Source organism: Haliaeetus albicilla, chromosome 29 (assembly GCF_947461875.1).
Source record: "Haliaeetus albicilla chromosome 29, bHalAlb1.1, whole genome shotgun sequence".
In the NCBI taxonomy this organism is placed as follows: domain Eukaryota; kingdom Metazoa; phylum Chordata; class Aves; order Accipitriformes; family Accipitridae; genus Haliaeetus; species Haliaeetus albicilla.
In genome coordinates, this window is record NC_091511.1 from 3,425,979 (window position 1) to 3,443,292 (window position 17,314).

Genomic DNA, 17,314 nt, shown 5'->3' on the forward strand with positions numbered 1-17,314 from the left:
CCGCCCCCGGGGCGGGGCCAGCCGGGGAAACACCCGCCCACGGGGCTGACCCGCTCCCGGGGCGGGGTCATATGGGAAAACCCCCGCCCCCGGGGCGGAGGCAGTCTGAGCGGACCCGCCCCCACCGGGGCGGAGTCACTTGAGGGAAAGCCCGGCCCCCGGGGCGGAGCCAGCCCCCTGGCCCGCCTCCGCTCGACATGGCGGCCCGTTGCCATGGGAACGGCCGGCGCCGCGCTGTCGCGGGCTGATGACGACAGGTGGGCGGGGCAGCGCTCCCAGAATGCCCCGGGGGAGGCGGGGAGGGGGTCGGCCCCCCCCGGCCGTGTCCCCCCGCATCCCACAATGCCCCGCGCCGCGCCCCCTCCCCCGCCGCGGCCCCTTTAACGGCGCTGCCGCGCGCCGGCGGCGCTCGAGGCGGTAACGGCGCGCGCGGGGGGGGGGGCGGGGGCGGCGGCGGCCAATGGGGGCACGGGGGGGCGCGGGGGGGGGGGCCAATGGGGGCCCGGCCCGCGGGGACCAATGGGGGCGCGGGGGGGCCCCGCGCGGGCCAATGGGGGGGGGCGGGCGGGGGACGGTGGGGGGGCGGGGGGCGCGCGGTGACGTCAGCGCGGCCTTGTCTCCCCAGGTGGAGCCACGTGACCCCCGGCGCCCCCTCCCAGTGCTCCCAGCGCTCCCAGCGACCCCTCCCCCTTCTGCCAGTGCTCCCAGTGCCCCCAGTCCGTCCCGCAGTGCTCCCGGTGCCCCCTGTGCTCCCAGCAGCCCCAGCACCCCCTCCCGTTGCTCTCAGTCCCGTCCCAGTGCTCCCAGTAATCCCTCCTACTGCTCCTGGCCCCCTCAGTAACCCCTCCCCGTCCCCCCAGCTCTCCCTCCCAGTGCTCCCATTGTTCCGAGTCCTCCCAGCAGCCCTTCCCAGTGTTCCCAGTAACCCCTCCCAGTGCTCCCAGTCTCCTCACTAGCCCCTCCCAGTGCTCCTCGTGCCCCCAGTAAGCCCTCCCATTGCTCCCAGTAACCCCTCCCAGTGCTCCTGGTCCCCCCACTAACCTGTCTTATTGCTCCCAGTGCTCCCAGTAACCCTCCCATTGCTCCCAGTTCCCCCAGTAACCCCTTCCAGTGCTCCCAGCGCCCTCTGTGCCCCCATTCCCACAGTGTTCCCTCCCCACTGTTCCCAGTCCCTCCAGTAACACCTCCCAGTGCTCCCAGTAGCCCCTCCCAGTGCCCCCAGTCCCCGAGTAACTCTTCCCAGTGACCCCATTCACGCCAGTAGCCCTTCCCAGTGCTCCCAGCCTCCCCCGTAACCCTCCCTTAGTGTTCCTGGTCCCCCCAGTAACACCTCCCAGTGCCCCCGGTAACCCCTCCAGTGCTCCCAGTCCCCCCACTAACCCCTCCCAGAGCCCCCATTCCCCCAGTAACCCTCCCCAGCGCTCCCAGTCCCCGCCGGCACCCCGGCCACCATGTCGTCGTGCGCGGAGGTGCTGCGTTTCCAGCTGCCGGGCCACGAGGCGGCCGCGCTGCGGAGCATGAACCGGCTACGGGCAGAGGAGCGCTTCTGCGACGTCACCATCGTGGCGCGGAGCCTGCGCTTCCGAGGCCACCGCGTCATCCTGGCCGCCTGCTCCCCCTTCCTCCGCGACCAGTTCCTCCTCAACCCGGCGGCCGAGCTCCGTGTCTCGCTGGCCCACAGTGCCCGCGTCCTGGCCGACCTCCTCCTCTCCTGCTACACCGGGGCCCTCGAGTTCGCTGGCCGCGACCTCGTTAATTACCTGACGGCCGCCAGCTACCTGCAGATGGAGCACGTGGTGGAGCGCTGCCGCGGTGCCCTCGCCCGCTTCATCCAGCCGCCCCCCCCAGCTGGGCAGCCCCCCCTGCGCCCCCCGCCGCCCCCCAAGCCCGAGGAGGAAGAGGAGGAGGAGGAGGAGGAGGATGCCGCACCAGACGTCTGCATCGTCAAGGTGGAGCCGGCGGCGGCAGCGGCGGTGGCGGCGGGGGCGCGGCGGCGGCGGGGACCCCGCGCGTGGCCACAGGCGGCGGCGACGGCGGCAGCGGAGGGGCCATCGGCCCCCCCCGAGCCCCCCCGGCCCCCGCCGCTGGGGGTGGTGAAGGCATGTTACAGCCTGGCCGAGGACGCCGAAGGCGAGGGGCTCCTCATCTTCCCCGGCGGCAGCGGCAGCGGCAGCGGGGTGGCGGCGGAGGAGCCGGGTGGCGCCAACCCACCGGCGTCGGCGGCATCGTCAGCAGCGTCGGCGGCGTCGGCAGCCCCGGCGGCGGCCCCAGCGGCGGCCCCGGCGCGGTGCGGGAAGTGCGGCGAGGCCTTCCAGGGCGTGGAGAAGCTGGTGTTCCACATGCGGGCCCAGCACTTTGTTTTCATGTGCCCGCGGTGCGGGAAGCAGTTCAACCACAGCAGCAACCTCAACCGGCACATGAACGTCCACCGCGGCGTCAAGTCGCATGGCTGTGGCGTCTGTGGCAAGAGCTTCACCCAGAAGTCGACGCTGCATGACCACATGAACCTTCACAGTGGCGAGCGGCCGTACCGCTGCTCCTACTGCGACGTCCGCTTCGCCCACAAACCTGCCATCCGCCGGCACCTCAAGGAGCAGCACGGCAAGACCACCGCCGAGAACGTGCTGGAGGCCAGCGTGGCCGAGATCAATGTCCTCGTCCGCTGACGGGGCCGGGGGGGGCGGGTGGGGGGGACCCCCGGGGTCAGCTGCACCGGAGGGGGGGCGGGGGTCTGCCCGGATGCCTGGGTCCCTCGGCGGATAATGGGGTGCACCCCGCCGGGACGCTGGCGTTCATCTGTGGATGAGGGGGGGTCGCCCCGCCAGGACGCCGGGGTTCCTCTGCGGATAAGGGGGGTGCGTGGTGCCCGGACGCTGGGGTCCCCCCCAAGGACGATGGTTTTGTGGGACCCAGATGCCTGGGTCGTCCCGTCCCCCCTGCTGCGGATAAGGGGGTGCACCCCACCTGGACGCCTGGGTCCCCCCCATGGATAGGGGTGGGGTGTCCTCCAGCCGGACGCCTGGGTTCCCTCGTAGATAAGGGGGGGGGCTCTGCCCAGACGTGTGGGTCCCCCCATGGACACCCCACTCGGACACCCAGCTCACCCCACGGATAAAGGGGGGTCGCACTGACCGGACGCCATTGTTCCCCCCCCGCCCCCAGACGCTGGGTTTGCTGGTCTTGCGCGCCAGGGTCCCTCGGTGGATGTTGGGTCCAGCCCCCCCCTCAAAGCCGGGCTTTGTTTCCCCCCCTCCCCACCCCGGACACCTGGGTCCACTCTTGGGGGGGGGGGGTGGGTCACGGGGGTGTCCCCCCCGATGCCGGGGTTCTCCCTGTAGCTTGTAGGAAAGGTCATGTGGGGTCACCCTGAGACCTGGTTCGTGTGTCCCCCCCCGGGATGCCGGGCCCCCCCCGGATGCCTGGGTTCCCCTTTAGCTTGTAGTGATGGGGGGGGGAAGGAGATTTGAGGGGGGGGCTGCCCAGATGCCTGGGTCCCCACCCGGATGTCTGGGTTCTCTGTAGTGTAGGGGGGTGAAGAAGTGGGGGGGGATTGGAGGGGGGGGCCCCGGATGCCTGGGTCCCCTTTGGAGGGGGGGGGGCTGGGGGGTAGGGGGTTAGAGTTGGGGGTGGGGGGGGCCCGAATGCCTGGGTCCCCCCTGGGGGGGGGGCAATGGGGGATAGCGAGGGTAGGGGTTAGAGCGGAGGAGGGGGGGGGCTATGTGGATGCTGTGGTCCCCTTTTGGGGGGGTCCCCTCCCCCACCGCCACTCTTAGAGACTTTTTGTAATAAATGAGAAAAAAACCAAACCAAAACCAACCGCTGATTTTGGGTCATGGAGGGGAGCAGGTTGGGGTCCCCGAGCGCCTGGAGGGGGCGTGGTCTGCGGGGTGGGGCGGAGCAAGCCTGGGTTCCGCCCCCCCGGAGGAAGACAATGCCCCCGGACGCGCAGGGAAGTGCGCGGGGCGGTGGGCGGGGCGACGGCCGCGGTCCCTTTAAGCGTGGAGCCCCGCCCTTTTCCCGCGCCGTGACGTCGGAAGAGGCGCGCGCGCGGCGGCGGCCGGCAGCGATGGAGGCGGCGGGAGGCGGCGAGGTCCGGCGGGGGGGGGGGGGGGGACGATGTGAGGAGGAGGAGGAAGGGGGGGGCACAGCGAGAACGAGGCCGAGGGGGGGACGACACCCAGGCGTCCGGGGGGAGGGAGGGGCTGCGCCGGCGCCTTTGTGCTGCGGGGGGGCGGGGGGGGCGTGGCCCGGACGCCTGGGTGTCCCCCCCCTGCGGACGCCTGGGTCCCCCTGCCCTCACCCCTCTCTGTCCCCCAGGACCCCCCCGGCGGGACCCTCGTGGTGGAGGCGGCGGGAGATCCCGGTGAGTGCGGGGGGGGAGGGCAGCACCCTTGACCCCCGCCTTGATCCCCCGACCCCCCTTACATCCCCCTGACCCCCATCTCCCCCCCCCAGGGCTCCTCCCCAGCAGCCCCGCCCCCCCTGAGCCCCCCCAGAGCGGGGGGACCCCTCCCAGCGTGGGGGGTGCCCCCCCCGAGGAGGAACACGGGGGGATCCAGGCGTCCGGGAGCTGCCGAGAGGGTGGGGGGGGGTCCCCCGAGGGGGAGGGGCCGCAGGGGGCCCCCCCGGCCGGTGCCAGCCCTAAGGGGCTGCCAGGTAACGGGGGGTGGGGGGGGGAATCCGGGGATGTATTTGGGGGTCGGGGGGGGGTCAGAGGCGTTCTGGGAGGGTCTAGGGGTGTTTTGGGTGTGTGTGGGAGCTTTAAAGGGTGTCTGGGGGGGTCCCGGGGGGTTTAGGGGCATTTTGGGGGGGTCCGGGGTGTGGTTGGGGGGTCTGGGGGGGTGGGGGGTTCAGAGACATTTTGGGGGACTCTAGGGAGTCTTTAGAGGCTTATGGGGGGGCCTGGGAGGTGTACTGGGGGCTCAGGGAGGGTTTTGGGGTGTGGTCGAGGGTTTACGGAGAGTGTGGGTGAGTCCAGGAGGGATAGGAAGTATTTGGGGCGTTTAGGGAGGTTTGGGGGGGGACATTGTCTGAGTCTGGGTTGCATCGGGGGCTTTGGGGTGTTATTTTGGGGGTGTCTTACGACCTTTTGCCCCTAGGCCACGCGACGAAGACACTGCCGGGCTCTCCAGGGCGGGGGGTGGTTGGGGGTCCCCCCCCAGCCCCCCCAAGCCGGGCCAAGATGTCCTTGACAGGGGCAGGGAAGTCCCCCCCGGGGCAGAGCCTGGCTCTGAGGCTCCTCAGCCTCCCCGGCGGGCGGCCCCCCCCACCTGCCTCCCCACCGGCCCCCCCGGAGCCCACCCCAGCCGCCCCCGAGCCCCCTGCCCGCCCCAAGGTCCACCGGGCCCGCAAGACCATGGTCAAGCCCAGCAACGGACAGGTGGGCGGCCCAGATGCCTGGGTCCTTTGTGGGTGGGTGGCGGTGTGTCGTCCCCCCCCCGATGCCTGGGTTCCCCCCCCCCCCCCCCATGCCTGGGTTCCCCTCTGGACACCTGGGTCCCTTCCATGCCCTGCAGGTCCCCGAGAAGCGGGTGTCGGAGATGCTGCACTTCAGGGTTTCGGATGAGCTGCGCAGCATTGAGGAGCCCGGTGGGTCTCAGGGTGGGGGCGTGAGGTGGGGTAGGGTACTGGGGGGCTGGGGGAGCCCCTGGGGGGGTAACTGAGGGGGTCCTGGGGGTCCTAGGAGCAGGAATGGGGAGTTTGAGAGGTCATGGGGCAGGTTGGGGAGCAGTGAGAGGGTCTGGCAGGGCAGTTGTGGGGCTAGGGGGTCACCCCTGACCCCCAAACCCCCTTACCCCCCCCCCCAGAGCTCCCCAAACGCCCCAAGCTGGACTACGGCCCCGAGGGGCTGCACAAACGGCTGCAGAGACCCAGCCCCCGCGCCAGCACCGAGGTATGCCCGCACACCGGGGTCCCCCCTGCCCCCCCACCCCGGATGCTTGGGTCCCCCTAAGTCCCCCCTGCACCCCCCTCCCGTTAGATCACAGTGACAGAGGAGATGGCTGCCCCCCCCCGCGGCACCCGGCCCAGCGACGACTGGGACAGTGAAGGCGGCGGCAGCTTCTCCCTTTTCTACGACGGCTTCAGTGTGGACGGGCATGGGGACTCAGACAGCAAGGTGGGACTGAGGGGGGTGTCACTGGGAGGGACTGGGAGGTCACTGGGAGGGACTGGAGAGCTCTGGGGCAGCCCGGGGGGGACTTGGGGGTTGTTGAGAGATGATGGGTTAATGCTGGGACGTCAGTGGGAGGGACTGGGGGGCTCTGGGGCAGCCCTGGGGGGGGACTTGGGGGGCATAGACACATGATGCAACTTACTGGAACATACTGGGGGAGGCACTGGTTGAGGCTGAGGGCTTACTGGGAGGACTGGGGGGCACTGGAGGGGCAATGCGGCGTATGGGGGAGTCATTGCTGGGTACTGGGGGGTCCCTGGTGGAACTGGGAGGGATGGGGGGGTGGGCATCGGAGCAGCCTGGGATCAGCATGGGGAGCTGGGGTGTCACTGGGGGGGCTCCTGGACACCTGGGTTCACATGGGGGGGGGTCTCAGTCGGAGGGCGAGGGGGCCGGTGAGGCACTGAGTGAGGAGGAGGAAGAGGAGGAAGATGAGGAAGACGAAGAGGAGGAGGAGGAGGAGGAGGACGAGGAAGAAGAGGAGGAGGATGAGGAATCGGGCAACGCCTCAGACCGGGTGAGGGGAACCGGGGGCTGCGGGGTGGGGGGTTGGGAGGTTTGGGGGGGCCCTGACAGAGTGTGCGTGTGTCCCCCCGCAGAGTGCCTCCAGCGCCCGGCGCAGGGCCCGGCGCCGCTGGAAGGAGAGTCCTTGGCTGAAACCGGCGCGGAAGCGCAAGCGGAAGGACCCCCGGGCCAAGGAGAGAGGTGGGGGCACCCTGGGGTGGGGGGTGTCGGGGAGGGGTGTGTTATGAGCCTCGGGACTCGTAAATTGGAGAGGGGGACCCCCAAAACCGATAAATTTGGGGGACGGGGGCCTTGAAACTCATATGTTGGGGAGGGGGGAGGCTTGACACGGGGAAATGGGGAATGAGGGAGCCCCAAACTGGAGGACTGGGGGAAAGGGGACCCCTGAAATGGGGGAGGGGGGGCTTAAGGTGGTGATATCAGCCAAGGGGGGGCATCCCAACACACACGAATGTGGTGTGGGCAGCCTTGAAGGGGTGACCGAGGGGGGCGTGGCCCCTGGCCCTGCCCTGACCCCTCCCTCCCCCCCCAGGAGTGCCCGGAGCCCCTCCCGGGGCCCCCCCCAGCGAATACACGGAGGTGCCCCTGGGCTGCCTGCAGCTGCCGGGGGGCGGAGCCCTCTCCCCGCAGCCCCCAGGTGAGGCCACGCCCCTTCCCTGGCCACACCCCTGCCAGTCCCAGCTCTCACAGGCTGTCTGGCCACGCCCACAGCACCACTCCTGGGGCCCAGCCACCCCTCCTTGTCCTAGATCATGCCCCCATCCTCCGAGGCCCTGCCCCCCGACACTGGCTCCACCCCCAGATGCAGTCCCATGCTGCTCTGCAGCCTCTCCTGTGGCCCTGCCCCATCCTAGATGATGCCCCCGCCCTAGACCACGCCCCCATTCTCCGAGGCCCCGCCTCCAGGTGCAGTCCCAGTCCCTGCCATCCCCTTGCTGCCCCGCCCCTGGTCCTAGACCACGCTCCCATCATATGAGGCCTTGCCCCCAGGCATTGCCCCACTCGCAGCTTTGCCCTGTGTCCCTAGACCACGCCCCCACCTCTCTGAGGCCCTGCCCCTAGGCACTGTCCTCCCTCGCGGCCCTGCCCCCCATAGACCCCCGCCCTCTGAGACCCCGCCCACAGGCACCATCCCCTCCCCTCGCGGCCCTGACCTCTGCTCCTAGACCACACCCACCCCCGAGACTCCGCCCACAGGCGCCGTCTCCTCCCCTCGCGGCCCCGCCCTCTGAAACCCCGCCCACAGGCTGCGACCCCGCCCCCACCCCGAGGCCCCGCCCCTCACGGAGCTTGCCCCCCCCCCCCCTCCCCGCAGGGCCGGCGGGGGCGCTGGGGGGGCTGGAGGCGGAGCGATTCGAGGAGCTGCCCCTCTGCTCCTGCCGCATGGAGGCCCCCAAGGTGGAGCGGGGGGGCGAGGGGGCGCGGGGGCTCTGCATGGCCACCGAGAGCGTCGACGGGCAGGTGGGGGCCGGGGTGGGGACCCAGGGGTGGGAAGGGGGTCGGGGCCGGGGGGGGGGACCTGGGCGTGTGGGGGGACCCGGGGGTGGGAAGGGGGTGTGGGGGGACCCGGGCATGGGAAGGGGGTGGGGGCCGGGGGGGGGACCCGGGGGTGGGAAGGGGGTGGGGGCCAGGGGCGGACCCAGAGGTGTGGGGGGACCCACAGGTGGGGAGAGGGTGGGGGCTGGGGGGAGGACCTGGGCATCTGGGGGGACCCGGGGGGGGGGGGTGCTGAGTGTCAGGGGGACCCAGACATGCAGGAAGGAGGAGGGGAGCCCCAGTGTTTTGGGGGGTGGCCCTGGCATCTGGGGGGAGACTCAGGTGTGCATGGGGGGGGGGAGGACCCAAGTGTTTGCAGGAGAGACCCAGGCACCCTGGTGACCCAGCAGGAGTGGTGGGGGTCCCCAAGTGAGATCAGGGTGGCAGAACCCACCCCCCCCACCCCCAGCACTGACACACACCCCCCGCCCCCACCGGCCCCCCCCAGCTGAGCGGCTGCGGCAGCAGCATCCTGAAGCGGGAGACGATGCGCCCGTCCAGCCGCGTGCCTCTGATGGTGCTGTGTGAGAGCCACCGTGCCCGCATGGTCAAGCACCACTGCTGCCCCGGCTGCGGCTACTTCTGCACTGCCGTGAGTGGGGGGGTCCCCAAGACTTGGGGGGGGGGTGTCACACAGCCCGGGGGGGGGCACAGGGACCCCCCACAGGCACTACTGCTTCCCCCGGCTGCAGCTACTTCGGCAGGGCTGCAAGTGGCAAAGGGGTGTCCAGTGGGACCCTTAGGGGACTCCTGTGTCCCCCCCGGGGGACATTCCTGGAGTGCCATCCCAATGTCCAGATTGGGGCTGGGCCCTCCGGACCCCCTGTACCCCCCTTGTACCCCCCTGGCCCCCCTTGGAGGCCCCTAGGACACCTTGTGGACCCCCAGGACCCCCTTGAGGACCCCTGACCCACCGGTGCCCCCCCAGGGGATGGTCCTGGAGTGCCACCCTGCCGTGTGGATTGGGGCTGGGGCCCCCAGGACCCCCTGTACCCCCCCCGTGTACCCCCTTGGAAACGCCCTAGGACTCCTTGGGGACCCTCTGACCCCCCTGTGCCCCCCCAGGGGACGTTCCTGGAGTGCCACCCCGACGTGCGGATCGGGCACCGGTTCCACCGGGGATGTGTCTCGCAGCTCAACGGGATGATTTTCTGCCCCCACTGTGGGGAAGATGCCTCCGAAGCTCAGGAGGTGACGCTGCCCCGCACCGAGGGGGCCCCCCCAGCCCCTGCCACTGCCCCCCCCGAGCCCCGACGCCGCGCCCCGGCTCCCCGCACCGACGCCCCCACCCCCAGGTATGGGATGCGGGAGTTTGGGGGGGGTATGAAGGGGTTTGAGGAGGGCTTGGGGGGTTTTAGGGTCATCTGGGGGGGTACAGAGGGGTTTGGGGGTATCTGGGAAAGGGGACACAGGAGTTTGGGGGAGCTTTTGGGGGTTTAGGGTCAGAGGAGTTGGGGAGGTATACAGGGGTTTAAGCGAGTCTTGAGGGGGCTATGAAGGGGCCTAGGGGGGCTCTGAGGGTACACAGGGGTTTGGGGGTTCTTGAGGGGGGTCTGGGGGGATACAGAGGGGTTTGGGGGGTACACAGTGCTTTAGGGGGGTCTTGGGGAACATCTGGGGGGTACACAGGGGTGCGAGGAGCCTGGAGGTGCTTGGGGGGGTGTGTGTTAAAAAAGTTTGGGGGGCTTAAAGGGGTCTGGGGGGCTGTGTAGGGGTCTGGAGGCATATCAGGGGGTGTTTGGGGGTGAAAGGACTTAAGGGGTTTGGGGTGGGGGGGGTCCCAGGGGTGCCCCAGCCCCCCTGACACCCCCCCCAATCCCCCCCAGCGCACGGATGCGGGGGCAGGGCGAGGGCCGGGCACCCCCCCCGGACCCCCGGGCCGAGCCCATCGACAGCTCGGGGGGGCCGACGCTGGCCCTGCCTTCGGGGGGGGCCCTCTCGGCCCGGGGGCTGGCGCCGGGGCCCGCCCGCGACCTGCTGGAGAAGGCGCTGGTGGGGCAGGAGGCTGAGAGGTGGGTGCCCCCCCTGCCCCCCCGATCCCCCTGGGAAACCCCAAACCTTCCTGAGGCCCCCCCCCGAGCATCCCCAGCCTTTCTTGAGTCCTCTGAGTCCCCAACCCCTCCTGACCCTCCCAAACCTATTCTGAACCCCCCAACCCTTTCTGAGCTCCCCTTGTGCCCCCAACCCGCCCAAAACTCCCCCTCTCTGGGGTCCCCCGGTGACAGGTTCCCCCAGCCTCCTAGTTCCCCTATATGGCGTCTCCCAGTGCTCCCAGTACCCCCACTGCAGGGTCCCCCTGACACCCAGTGCCTCCCAGTACTCCAGTGTGGAGTCCCCCAGCCTCCCACTGCTCCCAGTACCCCCAGTACCTCCGCAGGCGGAAGAAGCTGCGGTTCCACCCCCGGCAGCTCTACATCTCTGTCAAGCAAGGAGAACTACAGAAAGTTGTCCTCATGCTGCGTGAGTGGGGGTCTGGGGGGGGGGGGCCCTGGAGCCCCCTGAGTGTCCCTCATGGAGCGGAGGTGCCTGCAGGGTCCCAGGAGAACTTTGGGGTGTCCTCAGGGGCTTTGGGTTGTCCCAGCGCCCCGGGGGGTCCTCACACCCTCCCCTGACTGCCCCCCCCTCGCCCCCCCCAGTGGACAACCTGGATCCCAACTTTCAGAGCGATGCTCAGAGCAAGCGCACCCCCCTGCACGCGGCAGCGCAGAAGGGGTACCTCGAAATCTGCCACCTCCTGCTGCAGGTGGGCTGGGGGAGGTCCCAGGGGGCACCTCAAAATCTGCCATCTCCTGTTGCAGGTTTGGGGGTCTCTGGGGGTCAGGAACATTTAGGGGGGGCTCCAGGGTGCCCTAGGTGGATCTGGGGGATCCCTGGGGGTCTTTGGGGATCGCTGGGGCACAGGGTGGGGAGGGCTCTGGAGATCCCTGGGGATCCTTGGGGTGCTGGGGGGGGATGCTGAGGATCAAGAGCATCCTGGGGGGGGGCCTCTGGGATGTGCTGGAGGGGCCATGGGGCTCTTGTAGGGCTTCTTGGAGGTCCACCACCTCCTGGTGCAGGTGAGGGTCCCAGGGGGGGTCCTTGGGGCTCAGGGGGGGGTCTGGGGTGTCCCTGACACACCCCCCGCCCCCCCTTTCCCCCCAAGGCGGGCGCCAACATCAACGCGACGGACAAGCTGCGCCGGACGCCGCTGATGGAGGCGGTGGCCAACAACCACGTGGAGGCGGCGCGGTACATGGTGCGGCGGGGCGGCTGCGTCTACAGCAAGGTGGGTCATGACATCACACCCCCTCCCCGCTGATGTCGTTGCCGCCCTTTGCTGATATCATCGCCCCCACACCCCAGGAGGAGGACGGCTCCACCTGCCTCCACCATGCCGCCAAGAACGGCAACCTGGAGATGGTCGACCTGCTGCTCTCCACCGGGCAGGTGGACGTCAACGCCCAGGTGGGACCCTGGTGTCTGGGGAGGCTATGGGGGGACCTCGGCATCCGGGTGACACTGACCCCCCCCTTGCCTTGCCCTTCCCAGGACAATGGGGGTTGGACCCCCATCATCTGGGCGGCTGAGCACAAGCACATCGAGGTCATTCGCCGGCTGCTGACGCGTGGCGCTGATGTCACTCTCACCGACAACGTGAGTTGTCCCCCCCCATGCTTTTGAGGCTCCTCTGGGGCTGTTTCAAGACCCCCTGGTCACCACAGAGGGTGGTTTTGAGGCCCCACAGGGTGATTTCAAAGCCCCACCGCTTTCAAAGTCCTTTCTAATGGTGGTTTTGGAGTCCCCATCCCTACTGGGGGTGGTTTCGCGGCCTCCCTGGTCTCTCGTAGGATGGTTTCAAGACCCCCCCTCATCCCCTTTGGGGCAGTTTTAAGCTCCCCCCATCTCTACCAAGGGTGGTTTCCAGGGGCCCCCCCCAGGCTAATTCCCTCCTCCTGGGGCAGTTTTGAGGACCCAGAGGCGGGAGGTGGGTTTCGCCTCTGGGGGATGGTGGTTTTTGCCCCCTGGGTGTGTGTGGGGGGGCAGGTTCCTGACGGACGGTGCCCCCTGCCACGGGCAGGAGGAGAACATCTGCCTGCACTGGGCCTCCTTCACGGGCAGTGCGGAGATCGCCGAGGTGCTGCTGAACGCCCAGTGCGACCTGCACGCCGTCAACTTCCACGGGGACACCCCCCTCCACATCGCCGCCCGCGAGAGCTACCACGACTGCGTCATGTAAGGGGGGGCCTGCGGGGGGGGCTGGGGGCACCCCGATGCCTGGGTCCGTGTGGGGTGGGGGGGGTTCTATGGGGGGCATGAGATGCCTGGATGTCTGGGTCCATGGGGGCACAGGCGGTCTGGGGGGATCAGGGGGTCTATGGGGCAGGGTGAGCTTGGATGCCTGGGCCCTTGGGGGGGGATCAGGGAGGGGCAAAGAGCACCTGGGTGCTGATCCATAGGGTGGGAGATACTCAGATGCCTGGGTCCCCAGGGTGTGGGGGGCTCTGGGGGGGGTGTTTTGGGGTGGGGGGTGACCCATCGCCTGCTGCCGCAGCCTGTTCCTGTCGCGGGGGGCCGACCCCGAGGTGCGGAACAAGGAGGGGGACTCGCCGCTGGACCTGACGCTGGAGCACTCGGAGGTGTGGGTGGCCCTGCAGCTCAACCGCAAGCTGCGGCAGGGGGCTGCGGGGAGACCCCTCCACACTGAGCGCATCATCAGCCGGTAATGGGGGGGTCCTGGCGGGGTTTGGGGGTCCCTGGGGGACTGGGGGGTCTCAGGAGTGCATTGGGTCTTGGGGGGGTCCCACAGCACGGAAGGGTACCCGCTGCACGGCAAGTGTCATGAAGGAGTTTGGGGGGGAATCATGGGGGGGGGTAGTTTGGGGGTCCCTGGAGGGTTTTGGGGGTCCTGGGGATCCCAGAGCACTCGCTGCACACCAAGTACATTGTTAGCTGATATGGGGGGATCTGGGGGGGCATGGGGAGGTCAGGGGGGTTGCAGGGGGTAGCTCCTGCTACACATCGAGTGCATCATCAGCTGGTATGGGGATTCTTCGGAAGGGTTTGGGGGGTCTGGGAGGGGCTCGGGGGGGTCTTAGGAGGGGTTTGAGGGGGGGTCCCAGGGTGGTCCTGGGGTTCCCACCACGCACTGAGCACATCACCACCTGTAAGGGGTCCTGCAGGGATTTGGGGGCTTCTGGCAGGGTTTGAGGGAGCTCGGGGGGGTGCCAGGACATTTTGGGAGGTGCCAGGGGGTTTGGGGGCACCCACCCTAGCCCCCCTTGCCCGTCCCCCCCCCACCCCAGGGACGTGGCACGGGGCTATGAGAACGTGCCCATCCCCTGCGTCAACGGGGTGGATGAGGAGCCCTGTCCCGATGACTATAAGTACATCGCCGAGAACTGCGAGACCTCCACCATGAACATCGACCACAACATCACCCACCTCCAGGTGGGCTGGCGGGGGCCTGGGGGGCCAGGACTGCTGCTTGGGGGGGGAATGCTGCTTTTGGGGGGCAGGGAAGTGCTGTTAGGGTGAAAAAGGGAGGGTTTGGGGGGTAAAGCTGCTGCTGGGTGGGGCAAGAGCCACCTTGTGGGGGGAAAACTGCTTTTGGGGTGCAAAGCCACTGCTTTGGGGCGGGGGCAAAGCTGCTGCTGGTGGGGGGAGGAAGAACCTCAGGGGGGAGAAACTGCTGCTTTTTGCTGGGGGGAAATGTTGGTTTTGGAGAGAAAGAATGCCAACTTCGGGGTGTAAACTCCTTGCCTTGGGGGGCAGCAGCATTTTGGGGTGCAAAATGGCTTGGGGGGGGCATGCCTCCTGTTCAGGGGGTGTGAGCCCCATGCTGGGGGGGTGGGGGGCATGCAGAATGGCTGCCTGGGATCTTGTGGTGCCCCTGATCTCGCCTCCCCCGCACCCCCCAGCACTGCACGTGCCAGGACGACTGCTCCTCCAGCAACTGCCTCTGTGGGCAGCTCAGCATCCGCTGCTGGTATGATAAGGTGAGGGGGGGACCCCCAAAACCCCGCCACATCTGGGGGGGTCCTCAAAACTGCCATCAGAGCTTGGGGACCCCCCCCGACACTGTTACTGCATCACAGGAGCCCCTCAAAACTCCCATTGGGGAGCCCATTGCAACACTCCTGGTTTTCTAGGGAGTTCCCCCAAACCACTGAGCTCCCCCTCAGAACCACTGTTGTATCCCAGGGAGCCCCTTGAAACCACCATTGTATCCTGGTGGGAGTCTTGAAACTGTCATTACACCTGGGTGGTGTTGTCCCTGTCCCTGTCCCCCGTCCCCCCCCCCCCCCCCCAAAACTGTCCTTGCATCTAAGGGAGCCTCTCAAACCTGCTGTTGCATTTTAGGGATCCCCTGCCTTGCTCTTTAGGGAGTCCCTCAAAACCACCTCTGGGTCTTGGGGGGGGGCCCTTAAAACTGCCATCACACCTGGGGGGGCCCTTAAAACCACCATTGCACTCCAGGGAGCCTTTGAAACTGCGGCTGTGACCCCAGGACCCTCTGTCTGGGCCCCCCCCCCCATTGCAGGGGATCCCAGTGACATACACCCCCCCCCTCCATTCACCCCCCCCCCAGGACGGGCGACTGCTGCAGGAGTTCAACAAGATCGAGCCCCCCCTGATCTTCGAGTGCAACCAGGCCTGCACATGCTGGCGCAGCTGCAAGAACCGGGTGGTGCAGAGCGGCATCAAGTGCGCCCCAAAAACCCCCCCAACCCTTGAACCCCAGACCCCCCCAACCCCTGAACACCTCCCCAAAACCCCTCTGTGCCCCAAAACACCTTGATTGTGCCCTAAAACCCCTATCTGTGCCCAAAACCTCCGCCCCAAAACCTGGCTGCACCCCAAATCCCCCTCCCTGACCCCAACATTCCTTTCTTTAACACCCAAGCTGCCCCCACACACCCTCATCCCCACCTATGCCCTAAACCCCCTCCTTTGCCCCCCCAAAACCTCACGACTGCACCCAATCCCCTGTACCCCAAAAACTTGTGACCACCCCCTGCCCAGATCCCCCCCAAACCAGGGGTGATTTCCCCCCCTGCACCCCCCCTCCAACTGCTGCCTTCCCCCCCCTCAGAGTCCGGCTCCAGCTCTACCGGACAGCGAAGATGGGGTGGGGGGTGCGGGCGCTGCAGGCCATCCCCCCCGGCACCTTCATCTGCGAGTGAGGGGGGTCCCCCAAAAGGGGGAGGGGCTGGGGGTGCATCCCTCCATCCTGGGGGGGTGTCCCTGAAGGGGCCTCATCACTGGTTGGGGGGGTCCATGAGGGGGCTTATTGGTTTGGGGGATTTGGGGGGGGGGGCTTTTGTTACTGGTTTGGGGGTCACTGGGGGCTGGGGGAGACTTGGGGGGCTCCAGTGGGTTTGGGGGGGTCTTATGCCTGGTTTGGGGGGGATTTGGGGGATTCTCTGTGTTTTGGGGGGCACTGGGAGGGGTTCTCACTCCTGGTTGGGGGGGGGGGAATTCCTGGGGGTTTGGGGATACCTGGGTGTGACTTGGGGGGGGGGGGGTCTCAATCCTGGTTTGGGGGGATCCCTGGGGGTTTGGGGGCATAGGGGGGTTCTCCTGGGTTCTGGGAGTCCCTGAGGAGTCTTGGGGGGTTGTGGGTCCCCATGGAGCCCTCACACCCCACCCCCCCCCCCCATACCCCCCCAGGTACGTGGGGGAGCTGATCTCAGACGCGGAGGCCGATGTGCGGGAGGACGATTCCTACCTCTTTGACCTGGACAACAAGGTTTGGGGGGGAAACGGGGGGGAACCCCAGCATCTGGGGATGGGGGGGGGGGGCAGGCTATCGTGACGCTCTGTCGCGACAGGACGGGGAGGTGTACTGCATCGACGCCCGGTACTACGGCAACGTCAGCCGCTTCATCAACCACCTCTGCGACCCCAACATCATCCCGGTGCGGGTGTTCATGCTGCACCAGGACCTGCGCTTCCCCCGCATCGCCTTCTTCAGCAGCCGCGCCATCCGCCCCGGCGAGGAGCTGGGGTGCGCTGGGGGGCAAGATGGGGGGCCGGGGGGGGTAGAGATCTGGAGGGCAATCTGGGGGTGTGTGTGGAGGACTGGGGAGGGGTACAGAGGGCTGGGGAACACTCAGGGGATGCTGGGGGGGGCAGATGGGGGGACAGAGTGGGGTGCTGGGACAGTTATGGGGTGCTGGGGTGCAAATAGATGGGGCTGGGGGGGGCAGATACAGGGGGTGGGGGCTAGCTGAGGGTCCTTGCGGGGTGCTGGGGGGTACCTGTGGGGTCTGGGGGCAGCTGTGGGGTGACAGAGCACCCCCACCGCCCCCCCCAGGTTCGACTACGGGGACCGGTTCTGGGACATCAAGAGCAAATACTTCCCCTGCCAGTGCGGCTCCGAGAAGTGCAAACACTCAGCCGAGGCCGGGGGGGGGCGTGGGGATCCCCCCGAGCTGCTGCCCCCGCTCCTGGCCCTGCCCCCACCCTGAGCTGCCCTGAACCACTGCCCCCCCAGGGACCCCCCCCAACCTGTTGCCCCCCCTCCAAGCCCCCTCCCCCCCCATCCTCTGCCCTGGGCCCTGGGGGAGCACCCCCCTGTGTCCCCCCCATGTCCCTGCCTCCCCCCGCTATTTCTTTCACACCGTCCAGTTGAGTGAAACCAATAAAGAGCCAGAGCTGAGCCTGAGATACGGGGGACACACACGGGGAGGGGGGATGACACATGGGGGGGACACACGAGTCAGGGGGACATGGAGGCGGGACTTGGGGGGAGATGTGGGGGTACAGGAGATGGGGGGACTCGGGGGGGACTGGGGATATGGGGACATAGAGCAGAGGTCTTGGAGACCCAGGTCATGGGGGGCTAGGGGGGTGTCACAGGGGCCACCTGGGGACACAGGGGTGGGGCCCGGGGTGGGTGGGGCCTGGCACACCTGTGCAGGTGTGGAGCAGAGCCCCCATACTGCCCCATAGCCCCCGCATTATAGCCCTCCATACCCATCCCACCCCAGTGAAGAGGTCGGGGGGGACCTTGAGTGGTGGGAGCAGGTGTGGGGTCCACACACCGGGGTGCCCAAAGGCAGCAGAGGCTCATTTTGGGGGGGGGTTGGAAGTGCT

The 17,314-nt window shown here is 68.5% G+C and overlaps 2 protein-coding genes across 4 annotated transcripts; both read left to right on the top strand.

Moving 5' to 3' along the window:
- The first annotated feature begins 184 nt into the window (after window positions 1-184).
- ZBTB12 (zinc finger and BTB domain containing 12) lies at window positions 185-3,541 on the top strand. Its single transcript, XM_069774118.1, has 2 exons — window positions 185-417; window positions 626-3,541. The coding sequence occupies exon 2, from the start codon at window positions 1,452-1,454 to the stop codon at window positions 2,664-2,666; it is 1,215 nt and encodes a 404-aa protein (XP_069630219.1). The 5' UTR covers window positions 185-417; window positions 626-1,451; the 3' UTR covers window positions 2,667-3,541.
- A 464-nt stretch (window positions 3,542-4,005) lies between these two features.
- EHMT2 (euchromatic histone lysine methyltransferase 2) lies at window positions 4,006-16,739 on the top strand. Of its 3 annotated transcripts, XM_069773990.1 has the most exons (28): window positions 4,006-4,090; window positions 4,318-4,363; window positions 4,456-4,656; window positions 5,100-5,380; window positions 5,517-5,589; window positions 5,808-5,893; window positions 5,981-6,118; window positions 6,552-6,692; window positions 6,775-6,880; window positions 7,233-7,337; window positions 8,016-8,161; window positions 8,685-8,828; window positions 9,302-9,531; window positions 10,063-10,248; window positions 10,614-10,696; window positions 10,873-10,979; window positions 11,379-11,501; window positions 11,579-11,680; window positions 11,765-11,869; window positions 12,294-12,448; window positions 12,768-12,935; window positions 13,519-13,663; window positions 14,134-14,211; window positions 14,805-14,920; window positions 15,309-15,395; window positions 15,887-15,965; window positions 16,048-16,223; window positions 16,533-16,739. In XM_069773990.1, exons 1-28 carry the CDS (start codon window positions 4,067-4,069, stop codon window positions 16,684-16,686), a joined length of 3,585 nt encoding a protein of 1,194 aa, XP_069630091.1. In that variant the 5' UTR covers window positions 4,006-4,066; the 3' UTR covers window positions 16,687-16,739. The 3 variants fall into 3 exon arrangements, with proteins under 3 accessions (XP_069630091.1, XP_069630090.1, XP_069630092.1); XM_069773989.1 differs by having other exon boundaries at window positions 11,579-11,869; XM_069773991.1 differs by lacking the exon at window positions 4,456-4,656 and having other exon boundaries at window positions 4,030-4,090; window positions 11,579-11,869.
- Window positions 16,740-17,314: the final 575 nt, after the last annotated feature.